The sequence below is a fragment of the Zasmidium cellare genome (genome assembly GCF_010093935.1).
Source record: "Zasmidium cellare ATCC 36951 unplaced genomic scaffold M409scaffold_47, whole genome shotgun sequence".
NCBI lineage: Eukaryota > Fungi > Ascomycota > Dothideomycetes > Mycosphaerellales > Mycosphaerellaceae > Zasmidium > Zasmidium cellare.
Window position 1 is genome coordinate 200,437 of NW_022986991.1, and position 11,379 is coordinate 211,815.

General features: G+C 54.3%; 5 protein-coding genes across 5 annotated transcripts; 4 read left to right on the plus strand and 1 right to left on the minus strand.

Moving 5' to 3' along the window:
• Positions 1–1,082: 1,082 nt before the first annotated feature.
• On the plus strand, positions 1,083–2,035 carry M409DRAFT_59865 (uncharacterized protein; the record flags this gene model as incomplete). Its single annotated transcript, XM_033814318.1, has 2 exons — positions 1,083–1,634; positions 1,685–2,035. The coding sequence occupies 2 exons, from the start codon at positions 1,083–1,085 to the stop codon at positions 2,033–2,035; spliced, it is 903 nt and encodes a 300-aa protein (XP_033661501.1).
• Positions 2,036–3,179: 1,144 nt separating this feature from the next.
• M409DRAFT_59866 (uncharacterized protein) lies at positions 3,180–4,480 on the minus strand (the record flags this gene model as incomplete). Its single annotated transcript, XM_033814319.1, has 3 exons — positions 3,180–3,638; positions 3,692–4,379; positions 4,443–4,480. The coding sequence occupies 3 exons, from the start codon at positions 4,478–4,480 to the stop codon at positions 3,180–3,182; spliced, it is 1,185 nt and encodes a 394-aa protein (XP_033661502.1).
• Positions 4,481–5,605: 1,125 nt separating this feature from the next.
• On the plus strand, positions 5,606–7,386 carry M409DRAFT_70354 (uncharacterized protein; the record flags this gene model as incomplete). Its single annotated transcript, XM_033818690.1, has 5 exons — positions 5,606–5,734; positions 5,790–5,846; positions 5,904–5,997; positions 6,048–6,185; positions 6,239–7,386. 5 exons carry the CDS (start codon positions 5,606–5,608, stop codon positions 7,384–7,386), a joined length of 1,566 nt encoding a protein of 521 aa, XP_033661503.1.
• Positions 7,387–7,734: 348 nt separating this feature from the next.
• M409DRAFT_29003 (uncharacterized protein) lies at positions 7,735–8,437 on the plus strand (the record flags this gene model as incomplete). The annotated part of the gene is made up of 3 exons (XM_033809271.1): positions 7,735–8,043; positions 8,092–8,205; positions 8,267–8,437. 3 exons carry the CDS (start codon positions 7,735–7,737, stop codon positions 8,435–8,437), a joined length of 594 nt encoding a protein of 197 aa, XP_033661504.1.
• An 859-nt stretch (positions 8,438–9,296) lies between these two features.
• M409DRAFT_29004 (uncharacterized protein) lies at positions 9,297–10,705 on the plus strand (the record flags this gene model as incomplete). The annotated part of the gene is made up of 3 exons (XM_033809272.1): positions 9,297–9,564; positions 9,621–9,851; positions 9,900–10,705. 3 exons carry the CDS (start codon positions 9,297–9,299, stop codon positions 10,703–10,705), a joined length of 1,305 nt encoding a protein of 434 aa, XP_033661505.1.
• Positions 10,706–11,379: the final 674 nt, after the last annotated feature.

Sequence of the window (11,379 nt, forward strand, 5' to 3'; positions counted from 1 at the left end):
ACAAGGCTAAGGCTATATTAGCCTTATTTAAGGACTATTATATACAGCTCCTTATATAGCTAGCAAACTTACTAGATCTTAATCTAATTAAGAATCTTTAGAGTCTTTTAAAGTATAGGGTTAGGCTTTATTTCCCTATAATAAGGGTAGAGGTTATTTAGGCTATATAGACTAAATAGATAAGGCTGTCGACATCTAATATATTAAGGATCTACTAGAGTATTAGGGAAAGATATTAGGCAGTAATCGATACTAAAGGAGGCTATACAAAGTAGTGACCCACTTATTCTTCCATATATAGCTAGATAAAGGCTGAGAAACTAGCAGGGGTTCATATCATTCTTGCCAGAGCCTGTATGGCGCACAAAGATCGACTCCCTCCTCTCACAGGCATTTTACAATTCTCCAACGCTCCTTCCGCCTCATTATTTCACCAACCTCCTGCTCCTTCCTTCGAAGTGACGAACGCAAGAAACGGCAGTTGCGTGAATTTACTCTCAGGGTTTGGACTTTATTACCCCTGCACTAACCTTTCACCAACACCACCACGCAGCAACACACCATCGAAGGAGAAAGTTGAGGTGTGGGCAGGCATTCGTCACATGAACTCTACCCCCTACAGCGTGCTGTAGCGTCGAAGCCTCACCAAAGTAGGGCGCCACCAAACGCGACTATCAAAAACGTGGATAGCAGAAACTCTAAACGAAGATCACCTTTAACGTTCCCACCGGCGCCGTTTGGAAAGACACACCTCTGGCACTTCATCACTCAAGACGACTCGGACAGGAATCACAGGACTGCCGACAACGCACGCACCTTTCAAGAATAACAAAGACGTTAGCTGCGTCTGTCATTCGCTAAAAGGCGCCACGGCGTATTGCGCGTGTTGGTGTTGGTCTGGACTTGACTGTGCCTCGAAGGGATACCTCATACGACGGGAGTGACCTTAAAAGGAAGACTGTGCCTCATTGTTCGAATCTCCTCGTCTCTTAACTTGCACCTGCTGTGTGCTTCGCAACTCCAAACAATTCCCATGATCAAAGCCAAGGGAGATCAACATCAACCACAAACGAAACGAAACCATGGACAAGTTGAAAATCTTCTTCAAAACCCTCTCCAAATGCAACTGCTTCTCAACCCACTCCAACGACAACGACAACGAACCCACCAAACCCAAATCAACCACCAGCTCCAAAACCTCCTCAACAGACCAGCACCCCCCAACAACCCTCATAATCTCCCACGGCGCCTTCCAAACCCAATACCACTACCAACCCTTCATCACCGCCCTCCAACACCATACCCCCACCATCTTCCACCGCGTCCTCGTCCCGCAACAATCCAGCTCGGGCCACTCACCCCCACCCAACTCCTTCGAAAGCGACGTCGAGCTTCTCCACGAGACGGTACGGAATGAACTCCTCGATGGCCGAGACGTCCTCCTCGTCTGCCATAGCTATGGCGGGATTCCTGGATGCGAGGCGCTGGCGGATTTACCTGAGAAGGCACTCGATGGGAGGATAAGGCTGGGCAGAGTCCTCGGCATCGTCTTCGTCTCGGCGTTCGTGGCGGAAGCGGGTCAGAGTCTGGTGACGTCCAAGATGGGCGGTAGGGCGGAGTGGGTGAAGACGGAGGTATTTATTCCCCTTTCCTATCACTCCCCAACCAACTAACATCGTAACAGGGCCCCCTCTCCACAGTCCTCTCCCCCTCCCGTACCCTCTTCTCCTCCCTCCCCCCAACCGCCTCCGTCCCTTATATCACCCACATCGTCCCCCAATCCTCCACCTCCTTCATCACCCCGACCAAACACGAAACCTGGAAAGACCATCCCTGCGTGTACATCCGCTGTCTGGAGGATCGAGCGATGAGGGTCGAGGAGCAGGATTTCTTTCTGCAGAGGTTGAAGAACCGGTGTGGGGTGGGGAACGTGAGGGTGAGGGATTTGAAGAGTGATCATGTTCCTTTTAGTAGTCGGGCGGGGGAGTTGGTGGGTTTGTTGGGGGGTTTGGTGGGGGAGTTGAGGGATGTGTGAGTGGACTGGTGGAAGGTGATGGTGTGGAATGGTCGAAGGTGATCGTGCGTGGACTGGTGGCAGGTGATCGTGTGTGAAGCGAAATTTTTGGGTGGACATGGTCTCGGGGAAACTTTTCAGCATTGGCGTTAAGGAAAGGAGTGGGAATTGTAGTATATCTTACTTACGCTGCGTATGATCGTGATGGGAATTGGGGTACACATGGCCGAAAAGCGATCTCGGCATCGTCATCAAAACTACTATCTGTGTGTGTGCCTTTTGGTTCCAATAGTAGCGTCTGCTCTCTCTCAGAAGAAGGGTGTTTGGAAGGTTCCCCCTCCGTGTGTGTGATTCTGAATGATTGTAGGCTAGGATACGGGCTGGGAGGAGACCGTTGGACGGGTGTTATTCACGTTGATGTTGTGGTTTTTTATGTATTTGAGATCGTCTTGCTGCTCGGCGTGACTTTGAACCTAGATGTTATGCGGAGGCGAGGAGTAGATGGGCCAGAGCTTGGATTGACTTGACTTGACTTGACTTGGGTATCGTGGCTTCACCTCTCTCATCTTGAACAAGAAGTTCCTACTCGGTTGTTAGTGTCGATACTTTTACAAGAGTTGAAGATGGCGACGAGGAAAGAAAAGTCAAGCAAAGAAGGTTGTCTCAAAATCAGAAGTCCCCATTCATTTCAACTATCAAGCGCGATTGAACCATTTCCCTTTCGACTTGGTCACGCTCTAGGAGAGATGAATGTTGAACACATCTCCAGAACGCCGACGCTAAATGTCAGATTGCCCACATCAAAAAATCTTTCCTTTTTCGAAACACTTTTTTTCCTTTCAAATGCCATGTCCACCAGACGAGTTGTTGGTCGTCGTCGGGTGTTGTTGTAGCACTCGGCCTGCCCGAGGTCTATGTTGAATAACGCTTTTTCATCAGTCAATAGTAGTATCCATATTGCCGCGAGCAGGGGCTGTATCGGGGGTATCACTGCGCTCTCTCTCTCCATTTCAAAACTTTTTCTTGCTTCGTTCAAACTCCGCCGGGTTTTTCTTAATACAAATCCCATATAAACGCCGATGGTGCGAGCCGAGGGTGGAGCCTCGAGCTCGGCTATGCTGAAGCCGGAATCAAAGGTTGAACAGTGGGGGTATCAAGTCGTGATTTAGAACTTGAGGGTGCGGGGCTTCTCCCAGGAGAAGTTCTGGTTGGTGAAGTGGCCGTTCTTGGCCGTCTCACGGTAGATGGGGGTGGCGAGGTCGAGCTCCTTGACGATGACACCTGGACGCATGTCGAAGTTGTTGCGGACGATCTGGACGAGCTCGTCGGAGGTCTTGGAGGAGGTGCCGTAGGTCTCGACGAAGAGGGACAGTGGCTCGGCAACACCAATGGCGTACGAGAGCTGGACGAGGGCACGGCGGGCGAGGCCGGAGTGGACGATGGACTTGGCGATCCAGCGGGCGAGGTAGGCCGCCGAGCGGTCGACCTTGCTGTAGTCCTTGCCGGAGAAGGCACCACCACCGTGGGCACCCCAGCCACCGTAGGTGTCGACGATGATCTTACGGCCGGTCAGACCGGCGTCACCCTGTGGGCCACCGATGATGAAAAGGCCAGATGGTTGGATCTGAAATGAAAGTCAGTAAAAGAAGGCGAGAATTCAAAGATGGTGGATCTCACGTGGTAGACGGTCTTGTCGTCGAGGTACTTCTCTGGGATGACCTTCTTGACGATCTTCTCCTTGATCTCCTTGCGGAGCTGCTCGGTGGTGATCTCTGGAGCGTGCTGGGCAGAGACGACGACGGTGTCGACACGCTTGGGGATGACGGCGCCGTTGTCATGCTCGTACTCGATGGTGACCTGGGTCTTGGTGTCCGGTCGGAGCCATGGGAGGCTGCCGTCGTTGCGGGCGTCGGTCATGGCCTTGTTGAGCTTGTGGGCGAAGAGGATGGTCAATGGCAGCAACTCGGGGGTCTCGTCGGTGGCATAGCCGAACATGATACCCTGGTCACCGGCACCGAGGTTCTCGAGGCGCTCCTCGTAGTGCAGACCTTGTGCAATGTCTGGGCTCTGTTCCTCGATGGCGACGAGGACGTTGCAGGTCTTGTAGTCGAAGCCCTTGGACGAGTCATCGTAGCCAATGTCCTTGATGGCGTCACGGATGACCTTCTGGTAGTCCAGGCGGGTCTTGGTGGTGATCTCGCCGAAGACCATGACCATGCCGGTCTTGGTGGCCGTCTCGCAGGCGACCTTGGAGGCGGGGTCCTCCTTCAAGCAGGCATCGAGGACGGCGTCGGAGATCTGGTCAGCGATCTTGTCGGGGTGGCCCTGGCCGACGGACTCGGAGGTGAAGAGGAAGGTGCCCTTTCTGGAGCGGTGTTAGCAGACGTCAGACGTGGACGGAACTGGCTCAGCTCAATGGGCGACTTACGGGCCAGCGTGCGGGGCGGTGCCGTTGACTTGGGTCATGGTGGCGGATGGGTGGTGTGTGTGTGGTGTGGTAAGGTGGTGTCGAGGGAGTGCAGTGGTGGGAGTGGTGTGCAGAAGGGAGAGTTGGACGGGCGACGAGCAGCAAAATAAACTGGATGAGGTGAGTTGAGAGAAATGCCGGAGACGACGTGGGGCGCAAACCTAAAGCTGTCGAGTAGCTGGCTGGCTGGCGGGTGCGGGCTGCAAGGGTCGAAGCAAGTCGTGGTGCTTTTCGCTGGATGACGCTGGGGTGGAATGGAGGAGAAGCGGCGATACTGAGGCTGGACAATATCAACGCAGCAGGTGTCGCTCGGGGGCAGCAATTGATATATTCCTGGAGTCGTCGTGTCCTGATCAGACGGAGCAATGCCCACGTATTCGGCGACCGAGCCCACCACCGCCACGACTTGATTGTGCTCGGGTGAGGCCAGCCGGTGTCGCTGCCCTGCTGCCAAATCGCGTCATCCCCTCGTCGACTTCAACCCGCCGTTTTGCCGTCTTGCACGTGTCTGCTGTTCCTGCGAGAAACCCCGCCTGTTTTCTGTCTGCCTCTCCTTTATTACAGAGCCATCCACGCATCTGTTCCTATGCAGCTCGTGGATACTGCCTCCGGAGTATCTGCCAACTCCGCTGGCCGTCGCACATCGAATACAAGAATTGTGTCAGCTGCGTTTGGGGGCTGCCTCCCTGGCTCCCCTGCTTCTGCCAGCCACCCTGGTACGGTTTCCGGAGGCAGAGGAGGAGGAAGGATGTTGCAGATGCAGATGCCCGACCCCGAAAATACCTGTCCAGAAGCTCCAGTCCACTTTGGCAGGATCGATGTCGGTCTTGATACAACTCATCCTGTACAACTGCTAGACGTCTATGAGGCATATATCGAACATTATACCCGTGTTTCTCAGCATTACCCCTCATTCATTGTTGGATTCATCTCACGTTGCAGCATGTGAAAGGCGCATATTGCGGATCAGCTCCTCTCTAGCCGATCTTCGCTCGCCGGCAGACCCCACATTTAGCGCCAGATTCGGTAGAGGCGTCAATGAATGCTCCAGCTCTGTACCCTCCCACCAACATCTCCATTTGACTTTTGCACCATTTGCCTGCAATATCTTCCTACTCACAGCCATGTCGTCGTTTCGGGCGACTGCCAGGACATCTGGCTCGCTGCTTTGTCGAGCATGCAGGCGTCCCGTCCCCGCGCAGTCATTCCTGGCGCAGAGTAGGCGGGCATTGTCCTCCGAGGGCCAACAGAAGGTGGGAATGACTAGATACGAAAGGCATAGATTTGGACCATCTGACTGAATAGTAGCTGCTCTCCTCGCAACTCGAAGAAGCTGACCCGACCATCTTTGACATCATCCGCAAGGTACGACCGTGAATCGTTCGATTTCGAGGCGGAACTCGAGTCTGACGATCACAACAGGAAAAGAGACGGCAGAAACACTTTATCAATCTCATTCCTTCAGAAAACTTCACCAGTCAGGCGGTGCTGGATGCGCTGGGCAGTGTGATGCAAAGTAAGGCAGATGATAGCTGTGTAACAAGAGCTGGCTGATATGCGAGACAGACAAGTACTCAGAGGGTTATCCTGGAGCACGATACTACGGTGGAAACGAGTTCATTGACGAAGCAGAACGACTCTGCCAGCAGCGAGCATTGGAGACGTTCGGATTGAAAGAGTCAGAATGGGGTGTCAACGTACAGCGTGAGGACTGCCATGATATGGAGTGCTGTCGCAAGACTGACACCACAATACAGCTCTCTCTGGCTCGCCTGCCAACCTCTACGCCTACTCTGCCCTCCTCAACGCGCATGACCGACTCATGGGCCTCGATCTTCCCCATGGAGGCCATCTTTCCCACGGGTACCAAATACCGAACAAGAAGATCTCCGCAATCTCCAAATACTTCGAGACCCTCCCTTACCGCCTCGACGAAAGTACCGGCCTCATCGACTACGATAAATTGGAAGAGATGGCATTGCTCTACAGACCCAAGATCATCGTTGCTGGGACAAGCGCTTACAGTCGGCTGATCAACTACGACCGATTCCGTGAGATTGCGAACAAGGTGGGCGACTGCTATTTGCTCAGCGACATGGCACACATCTCTGGTCTCGTTGCCGGTGGTGTCATTCCCTCACCGTTCGAGTACTCAGACGTCGTGACTACGACAACGCACAAGAGCTTGAGAGGACCAAGAGGTGCCATGATCTTCTTCCGAAAGGGTGTGCGAAAAGTCGACAAGAAAGGCGTGGAGACGAAGTACGATTTGGAAGGACCGATCAACTCGTCGGTCTTCCCAGGCCATCAAGGAGGTCCACACAACCACACCATCACAGCCCTGGCTGTTGCGTTGCACCAAGCCCAGCAGCCAGAGTTCAAGGAATACCAGCAGCAAGTGCTTGAGAATGCGAAGGCTCTTGCGGCACGTTTAGGAAACGGAAAAGAGTCGGATGGTCTTGGCTACAACATTGTCAGCGGCGGGACGGACAACCACCTGGTGCTGGTCGATCTCAAGGACAAGAACATCGACGGCGCTCGAGTCGAGAGGATTCTGGAGCTTGTAGGTGTTGCTGCCAACAAGAACACGGTCCCTGGCGACAAGTCCGCAATGAAGCCTGGTGGGCTACGAATGGGTACGCCTGCCATGACGACTCGAGGCCTGCAAGCAGCCGATTTCAAGCGCGTGGCGGATATTGTCCATAGGGCGGTCAACATCACCAAGACGCTAGATGGCAAGGCAAAGGAGGCAGCAGAGAAGAGTGGACGAAAGAACCCAGGCAGTGTGGCTGCTTTCAGGGAGTACGTGAAGGAGGGGGAAGAGGTCGTAGAGATCGTGGAACTCAGGAGAGAGGTGGAAGACTGGGTTGGTACATTTGCTCTGCCGTGGGACAAGACGTCGTAAAGGGAAAAAGCTCGGACACGGTTTGCCTAGGACGGCGCTGAATGATTGATGGGATGATAAGCGGTTTGTACATACTTCAACACCTCACGGAAGGGTCAATCGTCGAATTAACTTGATTGAAAGGCATCCGTCTCGATCGATCCTCATCATCGAAACACATGGTAAGCTATTGGACGTCGCCTACCAGCCCTTCAAGCGAAGAGCAGCGCCCATACTTCGAGATTCGCAATTCACTCGCTCCTTCCTCACGGGGAAAGCGCGGCGACACTAGCTTCAGGGTCCAAACCCCAGCACTTGCTACAGCTTGCGACTTCACCTCATTCCATCAGACACAGCTCAGCGACAGCCATGGCAATCACCATAACGTCCACGGCCGCGTGGCCACCCACCGCAAGTCGCACAATCCCCCTCGAGCTCTCGCGCCTCCTCAACGAGATGGCTAGCGACCACGCCTTCACTTTCACTGCTTCAAACCAGGAAGTCACCAGCTTCTCATTCGAACCAACGACGTCTGCATCCAAGATCGTCCCTCATAGCACGGCGCAAGTTACGGACATCTCGATGCCGAGCCAGACTGTGACTCCGACAGAGACGCCGAGCCAGCACGAATCACCCACACTGCAGTCGTATGTGCCTCCACAGAACACGGCGAAATGGGTATGTCTCCCTCAAATTTACATCTGGATGCTGCTAATCCTTGAGCAGTATGAGGCGGCGTGGGTAGGCCCATTCACCTGGCTTCTGGCTATCTACTGCTGCGTCAGCGCTTTCATCCTGGCTGTTTTGTTCTACTGTCGCGTCCTGAACTGGCGCCTCGAGGTGAGCTTTCCTGATCATCAATAAGCGACGCTCTGTTAGTCTTTGCTAATAATTACTCCAGCTGGATCTCACCAAACTACCTGCCGTCCGACCCCTGGATGCCAACGAGTGGCCCTACATCTTGTACCGTGACCAGCAGGATGCGTATACTGAGTTGCAGGCACGCGAGGTGGAGAGACGGAGGACTGATGAGATTGTTCTTGAGAACTTGCGGGTGCATGGGATTTTGTGAATGGAGATAAAAGGAGGCACAGCCGGACTTTCGAAGGGTTGTGATGAAGGATGCGGCTCCGGATGTGCTTGAGGGAGTCGTCGGTCGGAAGGCTTTACGAGTGCCGCTGTTCCTGCGGCTGCTGATGCATGCAGATGGGACATGGTCAGATCGGGGCGGCTGCTCTAACCGCAGGGGATGGTAATAGCATATCACAGCAACGACGGTACTCATTCGACCATCAGGCTTGTCTGGCTCAAAAATATTGAGAGTATGGGCATGGCCACTATGAGAGATACACAACCACGAGGATGAACTCCATTCAACTGGCAGAACACCGCTGCTTGCAGTGGTGCTCGTGGCTCAGCAGCTGAGGGCATGATGGCATGAATGACCAGGCTGGATCCAGCACCAATCGAAAGAAAACTGCGTTGACGCCGTGCAACCATCAACATTTTCTCCATCCCGAAGAACTTCCTCCAACTCACGAGCTCGTCAACTTCCTCTCGTCACGGACTCGACACAATAGTCATGAAAAGAACCTCGAAACCATCGGCTCAACTCTCTCATTTTTCCCGTTATTCGAGAGTATCTTGCGGCGATGCCGATATATGAACGTTCCACAACGAAGCCAGCCCTGCAACAAGTATCCATGTCACAGCCCTTCAGCTGGCTGACTCCAGACTGGCCTCCGCATGGTACTATATGCGTGCGGCTTTGACCGACGACCATGTCCGGTGGTGCTCAGTAAGAGATACGGTCTCTCAAAAGGTAAGCTCTCTTTCCGAAGTGCTTGCTCCTGCTGAGAGTTTTGTTGCTTTCGTTCTGTCGTCTCCACTTCTCAGAGCATCGCTATCAATCCCCATCTCTTGCCGTCGTCATGCTGAAAAGACCCGCCTTGTCCTTCCTCGTTGGCGTCATTTCCGCACAGCAGCAATGCTACTACGCCCCCGGCGGACAATATCGCGGACCAGATAACCTCGTCCCTTGCAATTCGACCGGTGCTTCTTCCTGTTGTCTGCTTGGCGATACCTGTCTCTCGGGAAATACTTGCTACAACCCCAACACCGGCAATCTCTATCAATACGGCTGTACGGATATCACTTACAATGACGAGACGTGTCCCTATAAATGCGGATTTGATCCTGGTGAGTCCTCCTTTCATCCTTCCCATGCTCTCGAGAAGTGAGCTGACATCTTCAAGACAAATCCCCCTGGACCGCCCTCGAATACTGCACCGACATCCAAGACCTCACCAACACATGGATCTGCCACGGCCCGGAATCCAGCGGCTTCGCCTGGCCGGCGCCCTCCCAAGACCTCCTCGTCCTCCAACCACGGGGATGCCGCGACATGGGCAACCTCGCCCTCGTAGCCCTCTACGCGCCCTCGAAACTCGCGCCCTACGTCTCCCTCCCGTCGACGTTTGGGGGGAGTACGGGGTTCTATAAGCCTACGTTGAGTGGAGGGACGAGTACCTGAGTGGAGACGGCTGTGCCCGGGTATGCGCCGGAGAGTTTTACGCAGTTGACGACGTATCGGCCTGCGCCGAGGAGTGGGGTGTGGGTTGATGCGGAGGCTACGCCGGGGACGGGGACGTATGCGGCTGCGAGGAGCTGGACGGGGAGGGCGCCTACTGTTAGTGCTGAGGGGACGGGGTCGGGGGAGAGTTCTGGAAATGCGACAGTGACGGCGACGGGGAGTGCTGGGCCGATTCTGCAGAGTGGGACGTCGTTGGCTGCAGCTGGGGCTGGTTTATCGACGGGTGCGAAAGCTGGGATTGGGGTTGGCGTAGCAGGCGGTGTGCTCCTCCTCGCGGCGCTGGGGATGTGTTTGTTTTGCTTCGGACGGAAACGCAGTCGACGAGATCGAGCAGACCAACAGCAACAACGGCAGCAGCAGTACCCTCAAAGTCCACCTCAGACGCAGATGACCACGCATATACCGCCCTATCCCTCCCCTCCTCCTCACCCACAAATGCACTGGACACCCATTCAGTCCGGTCCGCCCCTTATGGATCCCGCGTCTGGACACGAGTATGGACATGGTGGTGGCGCTGCTTCCTCGCCGCACCAAAACCAGATTTCGAGGAGTGTGTCAAGGGGGAAGGTGGAGAATCCGCAGACTGAGGGAATGCCGCCCGTTCCTGTGGTGCCGTTGGAGTTGGAGGGGGAGGAGTTGAGGAGGAGTTTGTATGAGATGGAGGCGAGGGGGGAGGGGGAGGAGGAGGGGAGGAAAAGGGGTGAGATGGGGATGGGGATGGGGACAGGGATGGGGAATGCTTTCTGATTGCGATGTAGCTCTCTTCTCTTCCTTGTAATGGGAGTAGTGGCCATGCACTGCACAGCTCATCAGTACTGCATCGAAGTATGGTGGGATCCACTGGAGCTTCTCTTGCTTCCTGATCTTTGGGCGTGGAACATGGAAGTCCCATGGTTGTGCAATGAGACGGGCGTATTGTTATGAGTCGACGAGATGTAGATAGATGGAGAAAATTCTTCATGAGGGGGAGGAAGGAACAGGGCTCCCAGCTTGGTGAGTGAATGAGTGAATGTTCGAGCATCAGCTCTTTCCTCGTTGCCGCACAACTGTGATGCGACTTACTTGGAAATGCGGCTACCGTTGCCTTTAGAACTCTAGAGAATCCTCAGAAGCATTGCAACAGCAGCCCTTGGCTTGCCTTCACAGTCAGAGGAAGCGAGAGAGGTAGGACTTGACGCCGTTAGCTCTTGAGCCTGCTGAGGTCCAGGAGTAGAGTATGAGTGATATCGGTAATCTCACGTGTGTGGCTTGCATGTGGTAGGAGCGAGATGTAGAGAGGGATCGAGCAAGCGCATGGAATCAAGACTACCATGTGATGATGAGCTGATGCGGTCCCCCATCGCGCACAGAAGGCCTCATCAGGGTCACCGGAGCATTCATGGGACGAGTCGAGCGGTTGTCAGCCCTACAATGGCACTGGG